At 38.6% G+C, this 27,190-nt stretch overlaps 3 protein-coding genes across 7 annotated transcripts in view; 2 read left to right on the top strand and 1 right to left on the bottom strand.

Moving 5' to 3' along the window:
- plx (PTB_TBC1D1_like and TBC domain-containing protein plx) overlaps positions 1-25,830 on the top strand; it is a 67,818-nt gene extending 41,988 nt beyond the window's left edge. For all 4 annotated transcript variants that reach the window (XM_076132594.1, XM_076132596.1, XM_076132595.1 and 1 more), the window contains 18 exons: positions 24-593; positions 1,206-1,407; positions 1,771-1,893; positions 13,299-13,414; positions 13,781-13,872; positions 14,345-14,483; positions 14,936-15,056; positions 15,554-15,659; positions 16,134-16,249; positions 16,724-16,867; positions 17,799-17,963; positions 18,726-18,890; positions 19,237-19,388; positions 19,882-19,980; positions 20,640-20,793; positions 21,455-21,624; positions 22,020-22,166; positions 22,886-25,830. In XM_076132594.1, the coding sequence (XP_075988709.1) occupies positions 24-593; positions 1,206-1,407; positions 1,771-1,893; positions 13,299-13,414; positions 13,781-13,872; positions 14,345-14,483; positions 14,936-15,056; positions 15,554-15,659; positions 16,134-16,249; positions 16,724-16,867; positions 17,799-17,963; positions 18,726-18,890; positions 19,237-19,388; positions 19,882-19,980; positions 20,640-20,793; positions 21,455-21,624; positions 22,020-22,166; positions 22,886-23,731 (3,627 nt within the window). In that variant the 3' untranslated portion in view covers positions 23,732-25,830. The remainder of the gene's footprint in view (positions 1-23; positions 594-1,205; positions 1,408-1,770; positions 1,894-13,298; positions 13,415-13,780; positions 13,873-14,344; positions 14,484-14,935; positions 15,057-15,553; positions 15,660-16,133; positions 16,250-16,723; positions 16,868-17,798; positions 17,964-18,725; positions 18,891-19,236; positions 19,389-19,881; positions 19,981-20,639; positions 20,794-21,454; positions 21,625-22,019; positions 22,167-22,885) is intronic.
- Positions 1-27,190, bottom strand: part of LOC142984784 (uncharacterized) — a 391,275-nt gene that overhangs the window by 27,844 nt on the left and 336,241 nt on the right. The gene's annotated exons all lie outside the window — the stretch shown is intronic.
- LOC142984944 (P protein-like) overlaps positions 26,931-27,190 on the top strand; it is a 91,234-nt gene continuing 90,974 nt past the window's right edge. For both annotated transcript variants that reach the window (XM_076132842.1, XM_076132841.1), the window contains exon 1: positions 26,931-27,076. The gene's annotated coding sequence lies outside the window, so the exon portion shown is untranslated. The remainder of the gene's footprint in view (positions 27,077-27,190) is intronic.

The raw sequence follows: 27,190 nt of genomic DNA, 5'->3' as shown, positions 1-27,190 counted from the left end.
AAACAATTTCTATTCTTTTCCAGACCGAAGTCTACAGCAACGATTCAAAAGAAAACCTAGAACAAGAGACTCGGGATTCAAAAGAGACGTTTAGTAAAAAGATTCTAACACCAAGCACTACTCCCTTAGAGCCGGATAAGGCTTGGAATAGCGCAGAACTGCTAACTAAAGACCCTAAGAAAATAGATGAAGAATTCGACATGTTCACCAAAGAGAGGGTAGAAACACAATTGAAAAAACCAACCCCTACCCCTTTAGAACCGAATGTTTTAATTCTAAACGTCCCTAAAAACAACTTAGATACAGTCACCGAAGAAGATAAAGATATATATTCCGTTATATCAGAAACAGCTTCCAATATTACAGAATATTGTGAGAAAGGGACAAAAAATGTTGAAACGGTTGTTGAAAAGAGACAAGGCAGTCCAGCCCCGATGAATTTCCAAGAGATTGCAAGGAAGCCGATTGGTAATGAGAGAAGGGTTGATAATAAGCCGTTTTTGAGGGATAGGTCGGCTTCGATTGGGACTATTACGCATAAGACCCCGATTGCGCAGTTGATTGGGGAACAGAATAGGACTATGCTGTTTCAGGTACGTTTCTTTTACTGCTTTTTGTACTATTTTTAGGTGCACTAAGGTAAATGGATTTTGATAAAAATATAGAAGCCACGATTTTTTCGTAAGGCTGCAGTAGAAGTTACTTCCAACCTTCAGGTTTTAAAAGTTGAGATTGTAAATCCCCGTGCATCGGTTCCGCCGGGGTATGGAATTATGGGTTATTTAATTTTTGGGTTATGGGTTATGGTTGGCTTTTCTGTATATTGTAAACGAACCACTGCGGTTTTACACAAATTCCTATACAGTTGACTGGTTTCAATGAAATTGAGTATAATTTTTATTAAAAACGCATCTTTTTCCTATGAGGGCAGAGGCAAATCCAATTTTAATGAGGTCACTTGCTACGACCCTTAGTTACTTCATTCACACTCAAAAATTTTGTCATACAGGACAGCCGCCACAAGTACTTTTTCAAAGACATCACCGATATGATCTGTGTTTTTATTGAGAGTATTTTTATTTTATAATATCATTCTCTATTCTCTTTTAAGGTAAAATGCGTGTTCGCGTTAATTCCCGTATTCTATTATACATTAAACATGCAACGCGAGAGTTTAAAAGTTATGATCATTCTCTATTTCCCAGGTCGGTCGTTCAGAACTCCGTCTAATAAGTCCGGACCGCAAGCAGATCCTACTCCACCGAGCGTTCAAGGACGTGGCGTCCTGCGTGCTGGGCCGCCTCAACACAGAACACTTCGGCTTCGTGTGCCGAGACACTAACGATGGATACGCGTGCTATGTGTTCAAGTGCGAGAGTGATTCTGTGGCTCAGGAGGTTATTAATGGTTGGTAGACTTATAAAAAAGAAGTAAAATTTAACCCATTGCTGTCCCACTGCTGGGCAAGGGTCTCCTCCCGTAATGAGGGAGGGGTTAGGCCTTGAGTCCACCACGCTGGCCAAGTGCGGGTTGGGGACTTTGTATGCCCTCAATAGATGTATTAAACAAATTTTAGGCATGCAAGGTTTCCTCACGATGTTTTCCTTCACCGTTAGAGTAAGTGACAATAATTTTTAATACACACGTAACTTCGAAAAGTCATTGGTGTGTTGCCTCGGATTCGAACCTGCGACCACTTGCGTAGGAGGTGCCAACTTAAAATACTCGGCTATCACTGGTTTTTAAATGTATTCAACATTTTTTTTTCAGCAATCAGACAAGCCTTCGTAGCGCACGCAGAATTATTAAAGAAAACGCGAGAGAAGTCGCCGAACATGACATGTGAACATTGTCCCATGCTGTGGTACCATCGACTATGTCATGATATTGATGGTTCGTACTTTCATTTACTATTTAAGGCACTAACACCCGTTTTCTGAGGTACATTTAGCGGTAGTTTATCTATTCAATAGCGTTAGAAGTTAAAACTCATACAAAAAAACGCTATCGAATAGAAGAACTACCGCTAACTATGTTTTTTTCAAATAAAAAGAAGCTTATGTTTAATTATTACTATGCTTAATTTCATCAAATTATGTTTAGCGGTTTAGCCTTGAAAGCGTAACAGACAAACAGACAGACAAATTTTCATAATTACTTTTAGCCGCTATACGGCTACGATGCGATAACTAGTTTCAAAACAGCGATTAGAACACAAATGAACGCTATATAATAATGTTTAGCCTATTTAATAAAACTGTAGTTCAATGAAGCCGATACCATCGGATATCGAGAGTTTGACATTTAAAATATACTGTTGACATTTAAAATGTTATGATTATGCCGATGTCAGCTATCCCGATCTAACCGAGGACCAACTAAACAAGCTTGAGCGCCTTCAAAATTTCTTTATCAGGTTCATATTTGGATTACGCAAATATGATCACGTCTCAGAGTATCGAAACAAGCTCAAGTGGTTACCAATACGTTCACGCCGGAATGCTCACATTCTCTATCTTCTGTACAATATCTTGTTTAATCCTTTGTCTCCCTTCTATCTCAAACAACGTTTTGTTTTCTTACATGACACACATTCAAGGTTTTTACGATCATCAGAGAATTTAAGACTTAAGATGCCTGTGCATTCCACTAAATTCGCAGACAAATCATTTACTGTGCAAGCTGTGCGGTTGTGGAATGCGCTACCGTTACCCATTAGGCGAGCACAGAGCTTGCCAATTTTTAAAAATCGGGTGAAGGAGCACTACTTATCACTGCAAAACGATTTTACTTGAATACTTCTCACTCTTTGCTTTCACTAACCTAAGTTCTTTACTTTCCCATGACTGTCTAAACTCCTCTTGCTATTTCTGTATGAATATAATTACATGTATATTTAAAAATATATATATTTATATATTTATTTATTTATATATTTTTAGGATAACCAGAAGTGGAAGCAAATAAAAGAAAATACTAAACACATAGAACAGTTTTACTATAAGTCACAATCTTTAGCAAATTAACAAGCTCTTTACACATACAAACAGAATCACTTCAAAAATCAATTACAGACAAATGAAATTTAATGAATAATGAGAAAAATACAGCGTGACCATTCAAACGGGCAGAGGTACCCCTTAGCTAGTGAATCCTATGGAAAAGAGAGCTCAGAATGAGCTCGCAGCCCTTTTATGGACTCGGTCACGTGACCAACGTCACTTTTACTTCCTCTAATACATATGGCATTTCTTTTTCTTCCTCTAACACGGCCTCTCCTGACAGGAGGACGTTCTCGGACTCCTCTTAGATTCCGCAGGGGCACCGCAGGGGCTCCGCAGGGGCTCCGCAGGGGCTCCGCAGGGGCTCCGCAGGGGCTCCGCAGGGGCTCCGCAGGGGCTCCGCAGGGGCTTCGCAGCTACGGAGGTGCTAAACATAGGCCTAGTCAATCTCTCGTACGTGGCAGCTAGCCCAGACGTTGATTTCAGGTCACCTTGACATCATCTGAGAACATAACACCAGTTGTAAAACAATGAAGACAAAATCTATTTTGTTTTAGACATATAGTTATACACAATAAAGTCGTACACAAAGTCGTACACAAAGTCGTACACAGTCGTACACAAAGTCGTACACAAAGCCGTACACAAAGCCGTACACAAAGCCAAACACAAAGCCACACAAAGCCACACAAAGCCAAACACAAAGCCAAACACAAAGCCAAACACAAAGTCATATACAAAGTCATAAAGTCATACATAATAAAGTCAATAAAGTCACACACAAAGTCTATAAAGTCAAAACAAACCACAGAGAAGAAGCACTGCGTTCGCTATCTCCGGTGTGAGAAATAGAGGCCACTCGCATATTTCTCACCAACACCAACCACTGGTTACCACCTCAGGTCATCATACCGAGGGAAGATATAGACAGAGGCACGTTCGCTTCACACAACAACAGCAGACGTAGACAGCAGCCAAACGCCAACATGCCGTGTCATCCGGGAAACCGCTTCGGCCAGCCACTCGCAACCACCAATGCAAGACAAACACGTTGTCACTCCAGTCATCACGAGGCGAGCCAGTTGCGCTCACTGGTCGGCAAACGATCTGTAGATCAAACAAACCTTGGCGCAGTCATTCTATAGATGATGAAATCCTACTCGTAACACAGTAGGTATCAAACTAAGCTGTAGCCATAATTATTTACCATCATTACCAGAATACCTCATACCTTACCATACCTTACATTACCTCCGTTACCAGAAAATAATACACAAGCAGGAAAATGGCATTGACTCTTTACCAGATAAAACATGACTTTTATCATCTGTGGTGTTGACCAAAAAGTATAGCGTCGATCAGCCGCTCAATCAGGCTATCATCGTGTACAGTGACGACACTCACACAACTTCCGAACAAAGACAAAGCCGCATAACCGCAATTAGCCACTCCACCTCGGTTTGCATCGACCGCCTGGGCCATACAGGCAGCACGGTCCAGAAGGCCTGCAAGGACCGCAGGGGGCGCACGGCCCACACGGTGCCGCAAGGACAGTCGCCACACCGACACCCATCTTTCTTACGCTGGATTGCCACGGTACGTGGTTCTCTGGATCACTCACAGCCGACGACCACGGACGGCAACGCACACAGACAGGGCTCTTTCAACGGTACGCGTTGGCCTGTGTACATCTTCATTCCAAAATGAAAGTACATATCGTCGCAGCAACTGCGGCTGTAATAACAATTAACAATTACTAAATTATTATGCGTTCCAACAAAAGTAAAACGAAACCTTGTTTGATCACAGTAGATAACATTCTCTGTTCTGTGATCCTTCCAGTGGGATCATGGAGAAGGGTTCGGAAAATCTTATCATAATATGAGACACACTCGGATCCCGTCGCACCACATCTTTGAAGTTACTGCCTCGCGACGGATACCGGCGCACAGCCACAGACGATCTGCGCTACCACGGACAAGACCCTTCCCATGGAATGTCGTGCGCGAGCTGGTCCGCGTCCGTCCGTGATGGATATGAACGCGATGGACTAGTTATCCTACTGAGTTCTTTTTTAAAAGACAATTCCCGCATTAAGAATTACTCTTGTGTCACGGGGATTTTTGCAATCATTCAAACAACGGTCACAAAGTATAACTGGACTCAAAACCACTAATCGTGCAAAGCACAAATAATTGTTCTGCGTGGGGATTGAACTCACAATCTCTCGTCACAATGATAGCGGCGTGGCGACCATAGCCACTGCGCCACAGAGACAGTTAAAACTGCTACTATACACATACAGTTGTTGACACTCTCTTGCTGATGATGCAGCGTTTGCCTCTTCCACACCAGAAGAACTACAGAACATTGTGGACAAATTTTCAAATGCATGCCAAATTTTCTCTATGTCTATCAACGCAAAAAAAGACTGTCGTGATGGCACAAGGCGTTACCACAAAGCCTACCATCTATTTAAACGGCGAAAACTTATCGCTCGGTGAAATAGCTGACGCTAAAAGACCTGTCGGCCGTCTCATATTAACCATATTACGTTTTAGGGACAGCGCCAAGCGCGACATGGCATCATTTGGCATTGATCACTTGACCTGGAAGAGCCAAGCTAAGGAACGTGATGCATGGAAAAGGACACTAGCTGACGGCGTCACTACTCACGACAGCACCTGGCTCAACAAGTTAGCACATAAACGGACACTATGACATTTATGTGCCTCCAACCCACCGTCGACCTCGGTTGTCACTCCCGCATAGATCTTTTAAGTCACGAACGAAGATGTTCCCTCATTACTAATTCATTCCTCTATCTGACGCCACCTGAATCATCTGCAATAGATGAACACAGGCCAACGATGACACATACTGCCCTATTTCTTAAACACTAATAACTCAATCCATAGCCAACGTTCATCATGGACCGTGGACAGCTAGCTCAAGTCTTTTGTCAACAAAACCTCATAACGAACCGCGTTGATCTCCATCGCACAGAAGGCTCGTCCGCCCCTCGTCCCACGACAGGCCGGGTATGGAGCCCGTCGCGTCATGTGATATTGCTGTAGGGTTCCTTACTATCGTCGCAGTAACTAAGGATCAACATGTCTGCCCATTCATCTCGACGATAATTACAATGTTTACGATCACGTTCAGTAACGTTCAACGACAACGTTCTACCTGCCTGTTTGAATGATGCATCTCCGGTATAATGACATATGAATCGTTACCTAACTCTGATACAAATTTCGAAAACACTGAACTCTGAAACATTCTACCACAGTCTTACTATTAATTCCGGTGTACCGAATAAAGAAACAACAATTGTAAAGAGTCGCTTTAACTCATTAGTGCCTTGACCAAGCACAGGACACAGCGAATAATATTTTTTAAAAACCGGCTATATACAAGTCAGAATCGCGCAAGGAGGGTTCCATACCACCATCCTACTAACATTATAAACGCGAAAGTTTGTGAGAATGCGTGTATGTATGCATGTACGTATGAACGTATGTATGCATGTTTGTTACTCTTTCACACAAATACTACTGATCTAATTACGAGATACTGCCTGGAGACAAATAGACAGCGCAGGCTTTGCAATAGGGTCCCGTTTTACCCTTTGGATATAGAACCCTAAAAAGCATCTATTACAATCAGAACATAACCATTTGATTGAGGTAGAGGAACTAATACATCTGCATGAACTATGTATGTCTAAGAGGCATAAGGTTTATACCAAGAGTGTATTGGTTGTTGTGGAGCACTCGGTACCTTTCTATGCGTTTAACAAATAAGACAATGATTTGTGTATTTCTGCACAAATGATCTTAAGCAAGGGAATCAAAAATTATTTCTAACAATCTCTAAAGTGTGTGCGTTCGCGCAGCGGAATGTTGTTGAATTTAAAGATATTAATTATGCAGATATTTAGTGTATGACGTCGTATAATTGTGTATGGTAAAAAAAAAATTGTGTACGCAGCCATTGTGGAGAAATTCACCAAAAACTGATTCCGCTGGGCGAACGTTGTCCTGGCGGAACTTATTTTAATCCATAGACTTTAGAAGAAAAGAGGTGTGTCCAAAAATTAGTGTGTATTTGTGTGTAATTGTGTATGTATGAATAAAATGAGTGCATGCATAAACTTCGGAGAAATTCAAGTTTCCGCTACGCGAACGTTTGGCCATTAGCTAGTTTTCATATAAAGCGCTTACATAGAGAGCTGTAGATTTTTACATACGTTGTTTTGAATTTGTTTATATTTGTTTAAAAAACAGATTTAGAAAAAATCGTAGGGCTTAAAAGATAAAAATATAAACGTAAAATACACTTAATAGGCCTTAGTTCTTAAAGTATGCACTTTGGGGTCTAGATTTTCACGTTTATACAAACCTTGTAAGCATCTGAAACATGTTGCCAAGTATCAATGATGTTCCGTTAGTAATTAAAGAGTTAAAGGACAATTTTACCATGAATAGATCACTGTTTACAAAACAGTCAAATATCACGACGTTCTAAAGAAATTGCATGGTAAAATGTATGCCAAAAATTAGTTTATTCATTCAACTATTCACATGCAAAATTTCATGTCATTAAATTTAGTAATTAAAGAAATCAATTAAAATACTGACGAAGCATCGAAAACCTACATAACCCGACCAAGTTCGGATAGCTACAAAAAAGCGTCCATGCAATATATTTAGGTAACATCCCAAAATTTACCGTATAATACAGGTATTGAATTGGTATAGGTGATAACACAATTGTTGTTTCGATATAATTTAAAGGTCATTCATTTTTGTACACCAAATTGTTGTTCAATTGTTCTGATTTTTCAGCTCCAGAATTGACTGGAATAATTCCGGAGTTCCGATAGGTATTCACATTTTTTAAAAGTTAATATTTTGATTTAATTATATTCTTGTGAACGCACGTAATTTAACGTCTGTGGAATATTCCACAAACTGCTAGTCGAACAGGACGCGCGCGGCTTCCCGCTTGAAACGGTACTTCCATCCTTGAAGAAAAGAGAGGGCAATAATATGTAATATACTTAATAAAAAATTTTTTTGTACACGGATATTTAAATAGAAAAGTACTTGTTAATTGAAGATTTGTTTTTATCGTAGATAGTTGGGTTATTATTAAAAAAATATTTTTAATTCAAGAAATGCAATTGTTTTATTTTTCCTAACGCTTGTGTACGGAACTGTACCATATTAGTAAATACTATATTGGAAGGTTAAGAACGTCTCTTAGATATATGGCTGGGCCGCTTTTTTGTAGCTATCCGAGCTTGGTCGGGTTATGTAGGTTTTCGATGCTTCGTCAGTATTTTAATTGATTTCTTTAATTACTAAATTTAATGACATGAAATTTTGCATGTGAATAGTTGAATGAATAAACTAATTTTTGGCATACATTTTACCATGCAATTTCTTTAGAACGTCGTGATATTTGACTGTTTTGTAAACAGTGATCTATTCATGGTAAAATTGTCCTTTAACTCTTTAATTACTAACGGAACATCATTGATACGTGTGCGTTCGCGCAGCGGAATGTTGTTGAATTTAAAGATATTAATTATGCAGATATTTAGTGTATGACGTCGTATAATTGTGTATGGTAAAAAAAAAATTGTGTACGCAGCCATTGTGGAGAAATTCACCAAAAACTGATTCCGCTGGGCGAACGTTGTCCTGGCGGAACTTATTTTAATCCATAGACTTTAGAAGAAAAGAGGTGTGTCCAAAAATTAGTGTGTATTTGTGTGTAATTGTGTATGTATGAATAAAATGAGTGCTTGCATAAACTTCGGAGAAATTCAAGTTTCCGCTACGCGAACGTTTGGCCATTAGCTAGTTTTCATATAAAGCGCTTACATAGAGAGCTGTAGATTTTTACATACGTTGTTTTGAATTTGTTTATATTTGTTTAAAAAACAGATTTAGAAAAAATCGTAGGGCTTAAAAGATAAAAATATAAACGTAAAATACACTTAATAGGTCTTAGTTCTTAAAGTATGCACTTTGGGGTCTAGATTTTCACGTTTATACAAACCTTGTAAGTATCTGAAACATGTTGCCAAGTATCAATGATGTTCCGTTAGTAATTAAAGAGTTAAAGGACAATTTTACCATGAATAGATCACTGTTTACAAAACAGTCAAATATCACGACGTTCTAAAGGAATTGCATGGTAAAATGTATGCCAAAAATTAGTTTATTCATTCAACTATTCACATGCAAAATTTCATGTCATTAAATTTAGTAATTAAAGAAATCAATTAAAATACTGACGAAGCATCGAAAACCTACATAACCCGACCAAGTTCGGATAGCTACAAAAAAGCGGCCCAGCCATATATCTAAGAGACGTTCTTAACCTTCCAATATAGTATTTACTAATATGGTACAGTTCCGTACACAAGCGTTAGGAAAAAATAAAACAATTGCATTTCTTGAATTAAAAATATTTTTTTAATAATAACCCAACTATCTACGATAAAAACAAATCTTCAATTAACAAGTACTTTTCTATTTAAATATCCGTGTACAAAAAAATTTTTTATTAAGTATATTACATATTATTGCCCTCTCTTTTCTTCAAGGATGGAAGTACGCGGGAAGCCGCGCGCGTCCTGTTCGACTAGCAGTTTGTGGAATATTCCACAGACGTTAAATTACGTGCGTTCACAAGAATATAATTAAATCAAAATATTAACTTTTAAAAAATGTGAATACCTATCGGAACTCCGGAATTATTCCAGTCAATTCTGGAGCTGAAAAATCAGAACAATTGAACAACAATTTGGTGTACAAAAATAAATGACCTTTAAATTATATCGAAACAACAACTGTGTTATCACCTATACCAATTCAATACCGGTATTATACGGTAAATTTTGGGATGTTACCTAAATATATTGCATGGACGCTTTTTTGTAGCTATCCGAACTTGGTCGGGTTATGTAGGTTTTCGATGCTTCGTCAGTATTTTAATTGATTTCTTGAATTACTAAATTTAATGACATGAAATTTTGCATGTGAATAGTTGAATGAATAAACTAATTTTTGGCATACATTTTACCATGCAATTCCTTTAGAACGTCGTGATATTTGACTGTTTTGTAAACAGTGATCTATTCATGGTAAAATTGTCCTTTAACTCTTTAATTACTAACGGAACATCATTGATACTTGGCAACATGTTTCAGATACTTACAAGGTTTGTATAAACGTGAAAATCTAGACCCCAAAGTGCATACTTTAAGAACTAAGACCTATTAAGTGTATTTTACGTTTATATTTTTATCTTTTAAGCCCTACGATTTTTTCTAAATCTGTTTTTTAAACAAATATAAACAAATTCAAAACAACGTATGTAAAAATCTACAGCTCTCTATGTAAGCGCTTTATATGAAAACTAGCTAATGGCCAAACGTTCGCGTAGCGGAAACTTGAATTTCTCCGAAGTTTATGCATGCACTCATTTTATTCATACATACACAATTACACACAAATACACACTAATTTTTGGACACACCTCTTTTCTTCTAAAGTCTATGGATTAAAATAAGTTCCGCCAGGACAACGTTCGCCCAGCGGAATCAGTTTTTGGTGAATTTCTCCACAATGGCTGCGTACACAATTTTTTTTTTACCATACACAATTATACGACGTCATACACTAAATATCTGCATAATTAATATCTTTAAATTCAACAACATTCCGCTGCGCGAACGCACACCATTGATACTTGGCAACATGTTTCAGATGCTTACAAGGTTTGTATAAACGTGAAAATCTAGACCCCAAAGTGCATACTTTAAGAACTAAGGCCTATTAAGTGTATTTTACGTTTATATTTTTATCTTTTAAGCCCTACGATTTTTTCTAAATCTGTTTTTTAAACAAATATAAACAAATTCAAAACAACGTATGTAAAAATCTACAGCTCTCTATGTAAGCGCTTTATATGAAAACTAGCTAATGGCCAAACGTTCGCGTAGCGGAAACTTGAATTTCTCCGAAGTTTATGCATGCACTCATTTTATTCATACATACACAATTACACACAAATACACACTAATTTTTGGACACACCTCTTTTCTTCTAAAGTCTATGGATTAAAATAAGTTCCGCCAGGACAACGTTCGCCCAGCGGAATCAGTTTTTGGTGAATTTCTCCACAATGGCTGCGTACACAATTTTTTTTTTACCATACACAATTATACGACGTCATACACTAAATATCTGCATAATTAATATCTTTAAATTCAACAACATTCCGCTGCGCGAACGCACACCTCTAAAGTCCATGTTCATCGTGGAAGATTCTAAGAAGACTAAACATTAACTGGATTACGACTAAAATAGTTTGCACGTGACATTCATGTCCTTACGGTACTCCAGGGTAGAGTTAAAATCATGTAAATACATCCACTATCCGGCAACACGTAGCAATAGATTTATTTTTCTGTTGCGTGAACTTAAGTGCTTTACAGTCAGTAACCACTTTGAAGAGAATACAGCCTAAATAATGTCTGTAGTGCTGCAAGATCTTAACAGCTGCTAGAGTCTCGAGCTCACACGAATGGTATCAAGACACCGCTCCCTAAATTCGCTTACTAAAATAGCCAACCACTCGCTTGAGTCCGTTTTCATGAACCTGAAGAAGCACCGCATCACACCCAACCGTGCTTGCGTCATGCACGCGCGCTGCCGCAGCCGCGTTGATTGCAGCGATGAGTTGCATGTGACACATTGGCAGCCATCGGCTCGCAAGGCGTACGCTGTTGTTCCTCAACCATCATAGACATCGACAAACGATCTAGAACATGTTAAATTTGTTGAATTAGTAGGTGGATTAGAGAAACATATGGTCTGCCATTGAATTATGACAGCCGCAACACGTATCGCGACTTCTAAAACAGAACTCGCCATTTCCAGAGCGTAAATCACGCCAATGACAACGCAACTCGAGTCTTCCAGGGCGGCTCCTGCTTTCACAACCGCTATTGGGCATATTTACAACATTTTTCTTTATAAACCAAGCAAGCGAAAGTTTAGGACAATTAGCTTCAATAGCGATGTTGTGCACAAGAATAAGTTTGGAACACTCACCAGATCTCACTGAAGTACACGATACTTACATGTAGCTCAATAACTCACGTAATCCGTATTTATAACAATAAAATACGCTTTTGTAAAATCTCATAAACGAAAATGTCAAAAGAAATGTCAAACTGCCGTATTCAATGGTCAGAGCGGAATAGAAGGCGTATGGTGTATCCCACTTCTGATTTTAGGATAACCAGAAGTGGAAGCAAATAAAAGAAAATACTAAACACATAGAACAGTTTTACTATAAGTCACAATCTTTAGCAAATTAACAAGCTCTTTACACATACAAACAGAATCACTTCAAAAATCAATTACAGACAAATGAAATTTAATGAATAATGAGAAAAATACAGCGTGACCATTCAAACGGGCAGAGGTACCCCTTAGCTAGTGAATCCTATGGAAAAGAGAGCTCAGAATGAGCTCGCAGCCCTTTTATGGACTCGGTCACGTGACCAACGTCACTTTTACTTCCTCTAATACATATGGCATTTCTTTTTCTTCCTCTAACAATATATATACATATATATTCTATGTATTATTTACATATGTGGTTATTTATTTATAGATGATGTCTATTCTATTCTATTTTTTTTATTTTTTTTTTATATGTATACGATTTGTATTTATTCTTTATTTTACATAACTCACACATTTAGGTTAACGTGACTTGTACGCAGTACTACCTCTTTTCTGGTAAACATCTCTTTCCATCCCATGGTTGCCTGTAAGAGATTGCCTTGTGCGATAAGGCCGCCGATTGTGCATAGGAATTGTATCCAGCCTTAGATTATAGTTTTTATCTACTCCTATATTTTACTGATACACTGTGTACAATAAAGAGTTTTATTATTATTATTATTAATGTACTGCCAAAATAGTTCTCGGGGAGCCCACTTTACATACACTTCATATAATATAATGCATTTTTGTTTAAATGCATTTGGTAGTATTTGCGTGAAAATTTAACAAACAATTTGCCCGGTATATGTATAGTAAAAGGGGGAGCCTTTTATTACATGGGAATTAAATATTACATAATAAAATATTATGAATAATGAAACTTGGGCGTATATTAAACATCTCTGCTTACACCTTCAGATTTAACATAGCCTGATGGAGCATTAGTAATATAAACTATAATATTTTTGTTCTTCAGGTATGAATGATAAACGGACCCACGCGTTCATACTCCGGCGCATAGAACAGCTAGCTGAAGATGAACAGGATCTCATCATCACCAAATATCAAGGAGGAACTAACCATATGTATGAAGTGAGTGGTATAATCTTATCATGTGTAACTGCCAACCCCACCTAGTGTGGAATAATGGTCAAGAACAAAAATATAAATTGTTAGCTGAGCATAAAATTTGTGGCAAACTCAAGCAGAGTGTTGTTACTATGCATATTTCAGCAAATTCTTGTCCAGCATACAGTTTGCTGCAGATTGTTAGCATAGTTCGCGACCGTTTTTAAGCTATATACTCGCAAGGATTTTAATTTGACATTAACTGTTTTGCTTTTTCTGATGTGTGACGGCAGTATTGCTCTATCAATCTGCCGCAAATTATTTGTAAGGAAAAACTAAATTTCACCTTTACATATGCATTCATGTAATTAAAATAATAATTATTTTCAGACAAGTGAACACAATGCGTTTTTAATGATGCTACTAAGAGCTCATTGTGAAGCGAAACAGCAACGACATGTTCACGACACACAAGAAAATAGGTAAGCAGATATCACCAACCCTAAACTGAACTATAAACTATAATATTTGTTTGTCTTGTTGTGTGTATTACAGCATAGAGGTCTCGGGTTCGGACCCTGGGTCGAGCCATATAGTCTTTTTTGTGTTTTTCATTTAAGCATTATCCTGACATTTCACGGAGTTCGGGAGTTGTCGAAAACGTTAGTCCTGCGCCTCAACTCTCACTGGTCGTGTGTACCGTCTCGCCGGACTATGAAAGTGAAGGAATAGAGAGTGTACCTGTGTATTGTGAGGACCATTATAAAATGTATTCTCCGTTTATATTTTTGTTTGGGCTAAACCATTTTGGAAAAACTCAGAATTTGAAAGTTATCCTTAACATTATAAGATTTGTTCCCTTTATTCATTCAGATAACTAACAAAACAAAATATTTACAATAATACAATAGAAAAAAAAACCATCTCCATAATTACTGTCTTTAACATTTTCAGATCGGAGTTCCTAAACCAGTACCTAGGTGGCAGCACTATATTCTCAAAAGCTCGACGCTCAATATCCAGCAGTTTTGATCTCCTCAAGAGGAAAGCAAGCAGAGATGACGGCCTGGTCGCACCACCACACATTAAGAAGGTATATTTAGTTTAAAAACGAATCCATCAGTCTAGCCTTTAATCCACCAGTCTAGCCTTTCTTCCAAACTATGTTGGAGTCGGCTTCCAGTCTCATCGGATACAGCTGAATACCAGTGTTTTACATGGAGCGACTGCCTATCTGACCTCCACAACCCAGTTACATAGGTTATAACACGATACCCTTCGGTAAGACTGCTTGTCAGACTTTCAAGCTTCTGACTACTGTTAACGACTGCAATGATCTTCGAAAATTACATCGTGATTAACGTGCCTTCCGAAACACGGAGGAACTCCATATATATAAGATGGTCACCCCTCCACAGATCAACCTCGGTAAGCGTTGCTTAACCTCAGAGATCGACCCGCGTGGCTGTTGTTAACTAAGCCACGAGCTCCTCGCTTTATTATTAATTATATTTTACACTACATATAAAATTTATCTAATTGCAGGAGCCCTCGCCAATACCCACCACAATAGTCCTGGACTCAGGGTCAGAGCCTTCAAACTCAGACCTACTCTCCCCTGATGTGGTCAGAAGCAAGAGTTTGTCACCGGCTATTGTTGATGCAGGTCAGTATTGTTTTACCTTGTGGAATACTGATGCGCTCACCGGTCGGTAAACGATCTGTGGGTTAAGCAACAACAACAAACTGCACGTTTGGCGCAGTGGTTTAAGCGGTCACCTCGCCGCAACAACCGTGGAGCCGCGTGTGGTGGGTTCGAATCCCACCCGGGACAAATGTTTGTGTGATGAGCACGAGTATTTGTTCTGAGCCTGGATGTTAATGTATCTATATAAGTATGTATTTAGAAGTATATAAGTATGTTAATCAGTTATTTGGTTACCATAGTACAAGCTCTGCTTAGTTTGGAATCAAATGACCGTGTGTGAGTTGTCCATTAATATTTATATTTCATTTATATTTATATTCTATAGATGGGTGACCGCATAGTAGTATTTGAACTGAGCGTCTCCGTGCTTGGGAGGGCACGTAAAATGTCGGTCCCGGTTGTTGCTGATTTGACTGGAGGTCAATTACATTAACAAAATAATTATTTTGTTACAGTGGAGGTAGCGGCATCACCAGCTCGCACCAACATGACTCCCACTCCTGAGGAAGCTGAGGAGACGAAAGACGGCACCCCCCCTATCAACTCTCCTATGATGGACATGTAAGTATGGTCACCAGCTACAGAGACTTTCCTTTCAGGTTTCAGGAGATCGCAGATCCTCTTTGTTTAAGAGGGGCTATGTTAATTTTGCATAAATAAATAAATAAATTGACTAATGTCCCACTGCTGGGCAAGGGTCTCCTCCCGGGATGAGGAAAGAGGTATTTTGTTAACCACGCTGGCCAAATATGGGTTGTGCACTTGGCCAACGTTTCTTCCCAATCACCCTATCAGCAGCATTGGGACAAACAATCAGGGTAAGACAAAAAAAATGTAAACGCTCAGACCTTATTATATAAGTTTGGCATGAAACTACTGGCTACTCTTTTTAATCATCAAATGTACGTTTTTCTCTATTTTGTAATCAACCTTGCCAATGGGCCTTTGTTCGTATTATTTATTGATGCATAAACATTACTGCTACGATGTCATGAAAAAAGATTTTTTCTTAAAATATCCCTATTTTATTCACAGTTTCCTAAAAGTGAGTGACTCTCGTCCCGCGACGACGGAGGGCGGCACTGAAAACGACGCCACGTGGCGCCAGTCTATCTATGAGAAGATTATACAACCCACTGATGTACAAGAAGGTAAAAACTATTTAGACTTGTAAAGTTATTTTAAGAATATGTAACAGTTTGGGTTTTCGTTTTTGTCCCACAGCTGGGCAAACGATTCTCCATCTCTGTCCAATCCATAACATTTGCTTAAGGCACTCGCCCATCTCACAAAATTGTATCTTTACTTTTCTTTCAAACTGACAACTACCGCACTTAAAAAAAATTGCTCTTGTGTTGCGGGGACTTTTACAAATATGAAATGACTATTTGTGTATTGCACAAATATTTGTTCAGTGTGTGAATCGAACTCACAACCTCGGCGCACTGGTAGTGGCGTAGCGAGGCGTAACCTTAACCATTGCGCCACGGAGGCCTCCTAATCTATTTTATTAGTTAGCCCTCCCTAATCTCTAGAACTACTGATACGAAGTCAATCATTATTTCACTAAAGCTCCTGATTTTTCCTCTATCACACGTCAAAGTAACGTTTTCCTTTGCTTCCAGGTGAATTATCATCAAACCTCCTCGGTAAACTTGCTACTCCTAAAGGCAAGAGAAGCAGGGAGGAGCTCCGGCAGCTGTGGAAGATGGCCATCGACCAGACCATACTGCTCGTCAGAATGGAGAGAGAAAATGCTAGACTTAAAGGTATTATACCTATTTCAGTTAAAGTTACTTTAACCCATTATTATGAGTCTACTTTTTACTCTAGGCTAGGGTCTTCCCGCAATGAGAATGGGTAATATCGAGTTGAAGTAGAAAGGTGATCACTGTAAGCTTCGTTCCTGGTTCGATTCACGAGTCGTAAAAAGTTCAATACACTCGCGACGAAAATTACTATTTTCACTATTTTTGTAAATATATGTTAGGCCTTGGGTCCTCCACGCTCTGGCATAATGCGGGTTGGTGTCTTAGCATACTCTCAAAAAATTATCATTATACGAAATCAAAAATCATATACTGGCAGTTTTTTGATACATCTCCTATACTAATATTATAAAGCTGAAGAGTTCGTTTGTTTGATTGTTTGTTTGATTGTTTGTTTGTTTGTTTGTTTGTTTGAACGCGCTAATCTCCGGAACTACTGGTCCGATTTGAAAAATTCTTTCAGTGTTAGATAGCCCATTTAACGAGGAAGGCTATAGGCTATATATCATCACGCTACGACCAATAGGAGCAGAGTACCAGTGAAAAATGTTACAAAAACGGGGAAAATTATGATTCTCTTATGTGACGCAAGCGAAGTTGCGCGGGTCAGCTAGTCTTACATATAAAATTCTCGTGACACAATGTTCCTTGCCGTACTCCTCCGAAACGGCTTGACCGATTCTCATGAAATTTTATAAGCATATTGAGTAGGTCTGAAAATCGGCCAACATATATTTTTCATACGCCTTAGTGATAAGGGTTGTCCACCCTTAACATATTTTTATATTTTCAAATCTTTATTTATTATTATGTTGCATCCTTTTATCACCAAGCCCTGTTTTTTAAAAGCCATTAAAGTATAATCTATACGGCAAAGCAACGTTTGCCGGATCAGTTAGTCCTCAGAAACATAATATTATTTTCTCCTCAGAAAGTGAAGAATCATCAGCAGTCCGTCGCATAAAGCTAGAGTACACAGAGCTAGGGGTCTGCGACACTGGGGTCACGCTCATGTGGGACAGCCTACTGTCCAGGGACCCCTCACAACCCATGGCTAAAGTCGACAGACATATGCTCACACAGGCTGTGATTCAAGGTGAGGATTTTTATATGATGGGTCTTTTTCTGGTTGATGATGATGGATAGTGATGATGATGATGATGATAATGATGATAGTGATGATGATGACGATGTTGATAGTGATGATGTTGATAGTGATGATGATGACAGTGATGTTGATAGGTTATGATGTTAATAGTGATTATGTTGATGATAGTGATGATGGTGATAGTGATGATGATGGTAGTGATGATGTTGATAGTGATGATGTTGATAGTGATGATGATGATAGTGATGATGTTGATAGTGATGATGATGATAGTGATGATGATGATAGTGATGATGTTGATAGTGATGATGTTGATAGTGATGATGTTGATAGTGATGATGTTGATAGTGGTGATGATGATGGTAGTGATGATGATGATAGTGATGATGATGATGATAGTGATGATGATGATGATAGTGATGATGTTGATGGTGATGATGTTGATAGTGATGATGATGATGATAGTGGTGATGGTGATAGTGATGGTGATGATAGTGATGATGATGATAGTGATGATGATGATAGTGATGATGATGATATGATAGTGATGATGATGTTAACGATATTAATGATGATGATGACGACGACGACGATGATGAAAATGTTAATGATGGTGATGATGATGATGACGATGATGATGATGACTTTTTGTACCATTTGTATTATCATTTTAATTCTATTTTGTTATTATTTTTATTCAATAAAGAGTTTTTCATTAATTATTCATGACTATGGTAATTTGTTTCCTAGGCGTCCCCCGCATGTCCCGCGGCGGGGTGTGGTACTTCCTGGCGGAACAGGCGTGCCTCCGCTCGGCCCCTCCCGACACGAGTGCCTGTCCTCACTACCACACGCCGTACCGGTCCCTCCTCGCCGGACTCACGAAACACCAACATGCTATACTTATTGATTTAGGTAAGTCATTTGCATTTTAGCAGGTCGAGGCGCCCATTGCTAGTCGCGCTTAACGGTCGGTAAACGATCTGTGGGTTAAGCAAACATCGGCGCGGTCATTTCATAGATGGGTGACCGCCTAGTGGTATTTGAACTGGGTGTCTCCGTGCTTCAGAGGGTACGTAAAAAGTCGGTCCCGGTTGTTATCAATAAGATAACAGTCGTTAAGCCACGTCAAAGGCCTTCGGGCGGCTTGAACAACTTTGACACTAGGTTGACCACTGACCATACGACATAATAATAATGAACCACGTCTATCATTGCGCCAAACGTTTAAAATAATCAAATTAACTATTTTTGTTCGCAGGTCGTACATTCCCAAAGCACGGATACTTCGCATCAGCTCTCGGGCCAGGTCAGCTGGCGTTATACAACATTCTGAAGGCATACTCCCTGCTGGACCCTGATGTAGGGTACTGCCAGGGTTTGAGCTTTGTGGCCGGAGTCCTGTTGTTACATGTAAGTTTAACAGGTTTGATGCCTAGGTTGAAATTATATCACATTTTGTGGCAAGGTCACCACACCGATACTATTGCTGGCAGTGTTAGTCGCTTTGTGTCGCCGTGAAGTCTAATTTAAAGTGTAGATTTTATAGAAGAGTCAAATAATATAATCTATCTTTTAATTTTTTTTCTGCCCATTTCTGGGCCATTGCTGGGCAAGGGTCTCCTCCCTAATGAGGTTAGGCCTTAAGTCCACCACGCTGGCTTAATGCCGGATGGAGACTTTGCATGCCCTCAATAAATGTTTTAAACAAATTCTAGGCATGCAAGGTTTCATCACGATGTTATATTTAAGTGTTTGCTAAATTACGTGACTGCACAAACACACAAAACAGCTGAATTTCTGATATCTGATAAATTAATATAATATTTAGAAGTGGTCCTAAGTTTTAATAACTGTAGTAACGACCAACATGCAACATGCTACATGATAATCTTTCGGTTGACAGATGGAAGAAGCCGAGGCTTTCGTGCTACTTCGACATTTGATGTTCAGGCGAGGTCTCCGCAAGCAGTACCTCCCTGACATGAGCGCTTTGCAAGTTCAGGTAAATATATTCGAAATGTTTGGCATTGTATAGCCTTTTGTTATCTTTACCTGGCTGCCCACCCATAGCCTGTGGCGCTCACCGGTCGGTAAACAATCTGTGAGTTAAGCAACCTTTAGCGCTGTCATTCCATTGATGGGTGACCGCATAGTGGTATTTGAACTTGTCTCCGTGCTTCGGAAGGCACGTTAAAAGTCGGTCCCGGTTGTTGTCAATAAGATAACAGTCGTTAAGCCATGAAGCAAAAGACCTTCGGGCGACTTGAACAACTTTGACCTAAGTTGACCACTAACCATACAAGAAGAAGAAGTCCTCCTATTATATGGGAATGACATTGTTAATGGCAAAACTAGGGTATATTTTATACACCTCTGAATACAACCTCAGTTATAACAGGCCTGATATTATGTACTAGCTGATCCGCGCAACTTCGCTTGCGTCACATAAGAGAGAATGGGTTAACATTTTCCTTTTTTTGCTCCTAATGGCCGTAGCGTGAAATTATATAGCCTGAAGCCTTCCTCAATAAACGGGCTATCTAACACTGAATTTTTCAAATCGGACCAGTAGTTCCTAAGATTAGCACGTTCAAACAAACAAACAAACTCTTCAGCTTTATAATATTAGTATAGATGTTATTTCAATTTGTGTTGTACCAGTTGTACCAGCTGTCCCGCCTGCTCCGCGACCACGAGCCGGAGCTGCACGCCAAGCTGGAGGCGCTGGACATCAGCCCGGCGCTGTACGCGGCGCCCTGGATGCTCACGCTCTTCACCAGCCAGTTCCCGCTGGGCTTCGTGGTCAGGGTGTTCGGTAAGTGTTGGTGTATCCAAGAGGTACCGCGTCCACTTTAAGGTGACTGTTGAAGGAACACCGTCGTCAGGTTTTTAGTCGGTATGCCCAAATTCAAAGTCGGAACGCTTAGCCGGCGGGAGAAACTGACAGACCCCCGCTTCTTCCCTCAAGCGGGAAATGAAGTAATGCATTTTCCAAACGATAAAAAGGTCCAAACTTCACTAAAGTGATCTGAGAGCGGGAAAGACTTATTGAGGTAAAAATGCTCTGCAATTATAGTTAAACTATTCTAGACTTTAGTTAGACTTTTGGAAGCTCCAGAATCGGAGGCCTTAAAATACTATGCTTGTGTAGTACTGGACGCTCAATCAAGGAATCTAAAAAGAACACAGTAATAGGTAAACTATTGTTAGACTAGACTTTCGATGGCTCTCAGAGTGAAAGGAACTAAGCTACAAAATAGTCTAATTATCACAGAGCTTTTTTGCTAATTTTATTAGGCAAGTCGTAAAAATCTAGTTATTTTCACTTTTGCATCAATCAAACAAGTCCCCAACCCGCTCTTTACTAGCGTTGTGGACTCGTGGATTATGGATTGGGACATATTTGCCCAGCAGCGGGACAATAATAAGTTAAATTACCTATTTATAATAATTGTATGTATTTCCTTTGTCCGCAGACCTAATCTTCCTACAATCTCTCGACATAGTATTCTCCGTCTCGCTCGCACTGCTCTCGGCTCACCGCGACGGTCTGATGATGTGTGAGAGTTGCGAGGAAGCCGCCGAGTACCTCAAACACAAACTACCTGATATGAACCGAGCTGTCTATGAGAAGGTTATGAAGAAGGTTTGTATTTGATAACGATTCATTACTGATGACCATTATTGATGATTGATGAACGATGAACGATTAATGATGACCGATGAACCATGAATGATGACCGATGACCACTATTGATGATTGATGAACGATGAATGATGACCTATGACCACCATTGATGATTGATGAAAAATGAATGATGACTGATGACCGGCGACCGGTGACCGATGAACGATGAATGATGAACGATGAACGATGAACGATGAATGATGACCGATGACCGATGACCGATGACCGATGAACGGTGACCGATGACCGATGACCGATGACCGATGACCGATGACCGATGACCGATGACTGGTGACCGATGACCGATGACCGATTAATATATAAAATAAAATTGCTATTTCTTTTCTCCCCAGGTCCACTCGCTAGACATATCCCGTCAGCTGTGTGACTACGCGGTGGAGTACGGCGTGCTACGTGAAGAGATGCCGCGGGTCGCTTCATTGACTGAACACAATCGACTGCTGGCTGAAGAACGGGCGCGGATGAGCGATGAACTTGATGTAAGAAATACTTTATTTTGATTTTTTTGTTGATTCAGATATAGTTTCGTTATTTTTCACTGTCTGTGTAGTCTGGGCCTAAGAGCCTGGGGTTAAGAGTTTTGATTGCAACAAATACATAGACAACTGGTGATAAGAAGGTCACGGGTTTGAAGCCCGGGTTGGTAAATATATCGGAATTTTCCTCAGTTTAAGCCCGAAGTTGGGTAGCCTTGTAAATAGCAATAGGCGATCTATTATACGAGACTAATATTAGAAAAACGACACTTGGGCATATTTCATATACTCCTGCCTAAACCTTCGGAATATAACAGGCTTGATAGTATTAACATTTTATAATTTACTAGCTGACCCGCGCAACTTCGCTTGCGTCACGTAAGAGAGAATGAGTCATCATTTTCCCCGTTTTTGTAACATTTTTCGTTACTACTCCGCTCCTAATGGTCGTAGCGTGATGATATATAGCCTATAGCCTTCCTCGATAAATGGGCTATCTAACAGTGAAAGAATTTTTCAAATCGGACCAGTAGTTCCTGAGATTAGCGCGTTCAAACAAACAAACAAACTCTTCAGCTTTATAATATTAGTATAGATTTGTATATTTTATTGTCTTTCAAACACAATTTATTTAATTGCAGATATGACTTCTATTTACATCCATAAATCTATATAAAAATAACTTTGTTAACCAAGCATAATAAACCTATTTTTTATTACAGTCAGCAATGGATGCAATAAACAACTATCAGAAAAACCAAGCACGTTTGGACGCGACGAACAAAACTTTAGAACAACAGCTCACACTACTAAGCCGATACATTTCAGCCCACCACAAACAAGACGTACCAGCAGAAATAAAGAAAATAGTCCAAAATCATTCCAAAAAACTCTCTTTTAAAATATTTTCGACAAAATTCTCCAATAACGAAGAAGAAGAAAAAATAGACCCTAGGAAGAACTTCAAAACAGGTCTTAGCTCTCCAAATTTATTCGCTAAAACGCACAGAGAAGATTCCCCTAAAGACATAGAGAATGAAAGAAGACAGTTTCTTATGAAGAAATCACAATCCGTTCATTCTGGATTGATAGCAAATATGAAGAACTATCAACTTAAAGTTCTAGAAGAGAAGAACGAAGGCCACAAGATTGATAATATAACGGATTCTTTAAACGAAATCGGTAAGAAAAGTACTGGTTTTTTCGCCAGTACTCATGAACAAATACGCCAAGAGAGATTATTCGAACATCAATTGAAGAATAATTTCGATGAAAATTTAAGAAAATTAGATGAAAAATTGAACGAGAAACTAACACCGAAATCTTATATTGACGATATTAGTATATTTCAGAGTAAGAAGAGTATGTCTTTGAATTTAACTACTAATAAAGATGGGAAGATTGACAGTGGGTTTGTGACGCCATTAAGTCCAGAAATTGATAAAAAAGATGACAGTAGCTCGGTTATTTCTCATCCATTGAGCGATGTCGATGTAGAAATAAAATTTGATGGACAATCCACTAAATTAAAACAAATTAGACCGATAAAGAGTTCAGATAGAGTGTAGTGAAATGCCTTATGTAGTTGCCTGGTTTTTGAGGGACTTTAGACTTTAAATATATGGTGTAGAGACGCTTTTTGCCTGAATTAATTTAAAACGAAAGTTTTAGCCAGTAAGGGCAATAGCATTGCCCCCTATTACATGGGACTAACATTGTTAATGGCGAAATACGAGTATATTTCGCCATACCTCGGCTCACACTTTTGGATGTCATGAATGTATGTTTAATGATAGTATTATTGGTAACCCATCCAAAGGGTGACCTCAGACAGTGTTGCTTAACTACATGTTCTGAAACATAGTCCTATGCTCGTCTGTTCTCTAGAAACTCAAAAACTACTAAACAGATTTTGAAATGATTTTCACCGTTGTCAATCTTAAGTAATAATTTCTAAAGATAACAAAAAGTATAAGTAAAGCTGCAAATGGGCTTCGATTCTGGGTAGAAAATTTTATTACTAAAATGGAAGTTAATGGTCACCCATCCAAAGGTAGTCCTCGGTCAGTGTTGCTTAACTTATCAAAGAGTTTATAAAAGTCCCTTTACTTAGCAAACTAGGCAGTAGCACAGAATGTATTATAATATATAAAAATATAGATTTATGTAAACAATAGGAAGATAATTGTAAATATAATTTTTGGTCTGCCATTGACCACGACCGATGCAACTCGATCGAAACGTCGGGTAATAAGGTAAACTTTTAAAATATTCAACTCTCTTAAGATATTATTTATTTCAGTGTAACACATTATTTTTCATTAAAAAATTAAGTCTTTAACCCTTCCCTCTTTTGGGAGAAGACCCTTGCCCGGGCAGTGGGACTATAATGGCCCGTAGCCAGTTGTGCTCACCGGTCGGTAAACTATCTGTGGGTAAAGCAAACTATGGCGCGGTCATTCCGTAGATGGGTGACCGCATAGTGGTATTTGAACTGAGCGTCTCCGTGCTTCGGAGGGCACGTAAAATGTCGGTCTCGGTTGTTGTCAACTAAGATAACAGTCGTTAAGCTACGTCAAAGGCCTTCGGGCGGCTTGAACAACTTTGACACTAGGTTGACCACTAACCATACGATGAGAGAGATGAGTTCAAAAACTAACTAAAGTGTCGTTTTGGTATAAATTATGTTTACAATTATCTTTTTCATTGATATATAAGATGTCCCATTAGTCGCTTCTCATTGCTTGTAGAAAACTATAATTTAAGAAATAAATGAATAAAGAGTATATTTTATTTTATAGCACAATATAACCGACTGTTGGTCACTACCTTTCAATAAGCTAACGCCAGTAATGGATAGATACTGTAGTTTATTTATACGTATCTCAGTTGACAACTAGTGTACGTCAAATTGATGGTCACTATTCAGTACATTGCTACTTTAACGTGACGTGTTAATCACTATAATCTAAGAGAGGAAACAATGTACAGCATATTGGTTTTCAAATAGTCGTTGGTATTTTCGTAGTTTGAAAGATATTATTGCTTGATTTTTAAGTCGATAGTGGTAGAGAATCGCGCTACTGGAATAAGTAAGTGTTTGTCTGTCTATTATGCTTTGTCCACTAAACTGCTGTATCGTTTTGCTTCAGTTTTGACGTAGAGATAATGTTAAACATGGTTAATTTATTCCAAAAAATGTAATTACAAGTAAATGTCTCTAAACTCAATCCAAATTAAGAAGGAGAAACCTAAGTCTAGTGTAATACCTGCGCAACGTTCGGCGCTTAACATTCCGGTCAATACGAGCGCGGTGTTTTTTAAATCACTTATGAAACTATAGCGCCATCTCATTCAGCGTAACACCGAAGTATCCGTCGAACGTTCGGCGCCGAAGGTTTTGCAGGTGTGTCGCTACACTTATAGTAAGGGAAGGTAAAATTTGTCATATATTAAAATAAATATATAATTATAACCAAAGAAATGTATTATAACCAGCCAACAGTCGGTCTTTTAAAACAAATTAGAGAAATATGTATGTAAATGTAATATATTTGCTCAAAAATGGTTTATTTTTTAACTCTATCGTAAGTCACAGATTTTCGGCTTAATTATAGATAAATATTGTGATTTAATATAATATGTAATTAAAGTAATAGTTGATTTATTTTTGTGTTTCATTTTAATATGAACCTTGGACTTGTTGTTGACTGCCTCCGTGGCGCAGTGGTTAAGGTCACCACGCCGACACCACTGCGTCGAGAGGTCGTGGGTTCGATTCCCACACGAAGCAATTTTTTGTGCGATCCACAAATAATTGTTTCGGGTCTGGTTGTGCTTTGTGTCCGTTGTTTGTATGTTTGTTAAAAGTCTCCGCGATAATTCTTAGTGCGGGAGTTGTCTTTTTTAAAAGAATGATGAATGAGACTTATCCGAAAGAGATTACCACTTAACATAAAGACAAACCCTGCAATGAATTGCTAGTGTCTTCGTGACTGTTGCAAACATACAAAACAGACACATCATTATCAGTCTAGCCTTTCTTCCAACTATGTTGGAGTCGGCTTCCAGTCTCACCGGATGCAGCTGCATACCAGTGTTTTACATGGAGCGACTGTCTATCTGACCTCCACAACAGTTACCTGGGTTACATGATACCTCGCGGTAAGACTAGTTGTCAGACTTTCAAGCTTCTGATAACGACTGTCAAAGATCTTTGAAAGAGACCCACAAATTACCGTACCTTCCGAAACACGGAGAAAATTATGGTATGTATATGTTACCCATCAAATCGCTCGCCACCTAACATGGGACTAATATTGTTAATGGCGAAACGTGGGTGTATTTCATACATCTCTTTAAACACCTTTGGGTAAAACTCACGTGATAATAGGGTAGTTGCCTACCAGTCAAATCAGCTACTCTTTATGAAATATCAAAAACACATTTTAGTATATAAATACGACATAGTGACACTATGTCATATTTTCGTTGGTATCAAATGAGTGTCTAATAAAATATTTCAGTCTGTAATAATAACAATTTCAACATTTATTTCGAAAAAAGCTACATAATCTAAGCATTTTAGATGAACCTTTTACGAGTGCGAGTTTAATATTTTTTCGTTAACCCAGTCAACTACCCAATTTGTATGTATTTTTTTATTACTACCTTAATGTATAAATAATATAACTCTGTCAAATTATTATATTATCTATTACCTACCTACCGTCAAGAAAAGTTCAAAAGTCAAAAGTATCAGTTAGAATGTCAAAATTTCTGTTATGAATCTAAATTATTGTTTAATTATTTATAACTAAATTCTTAATTAATTTGTAACTAAATTATAATGTGAATGTTAAGATAAAGGTGTTTTAAACTAAATTTACAAGAATATTTAGTAAGTTATTCAGGTAAGTGACTCAAAAACTGAATTTATGAATCTTGCTGCTGGGAATGGGTCACCTTTCGCTTACTGGAATATAAAGTTTTAAGTCAACTTCGGGTTCAAATCCCGTGTTGGATTA

The sequence above is a fragment of the Anticarsia gemmatalis genome, chromosome 28, assembly GCF_050436995.1.
Source record: "Anticarsia gemmatalis isolate Benzon Research Colony breed Stoneville strain chromosome 28, ilAntGemm2 primary, whole genome shotgun sequence".
In the NCBI taxonomy this organism is placed as follows: Eukaryota; Metazoa; Arthropoda; class Insecta; order Lepidoptera; family Erebidae; genus Anticarsia; species Anticarsia gemmatalis.
This window is presented reverse-complemented; position numbering and strand designations above follow the sequence as displayed.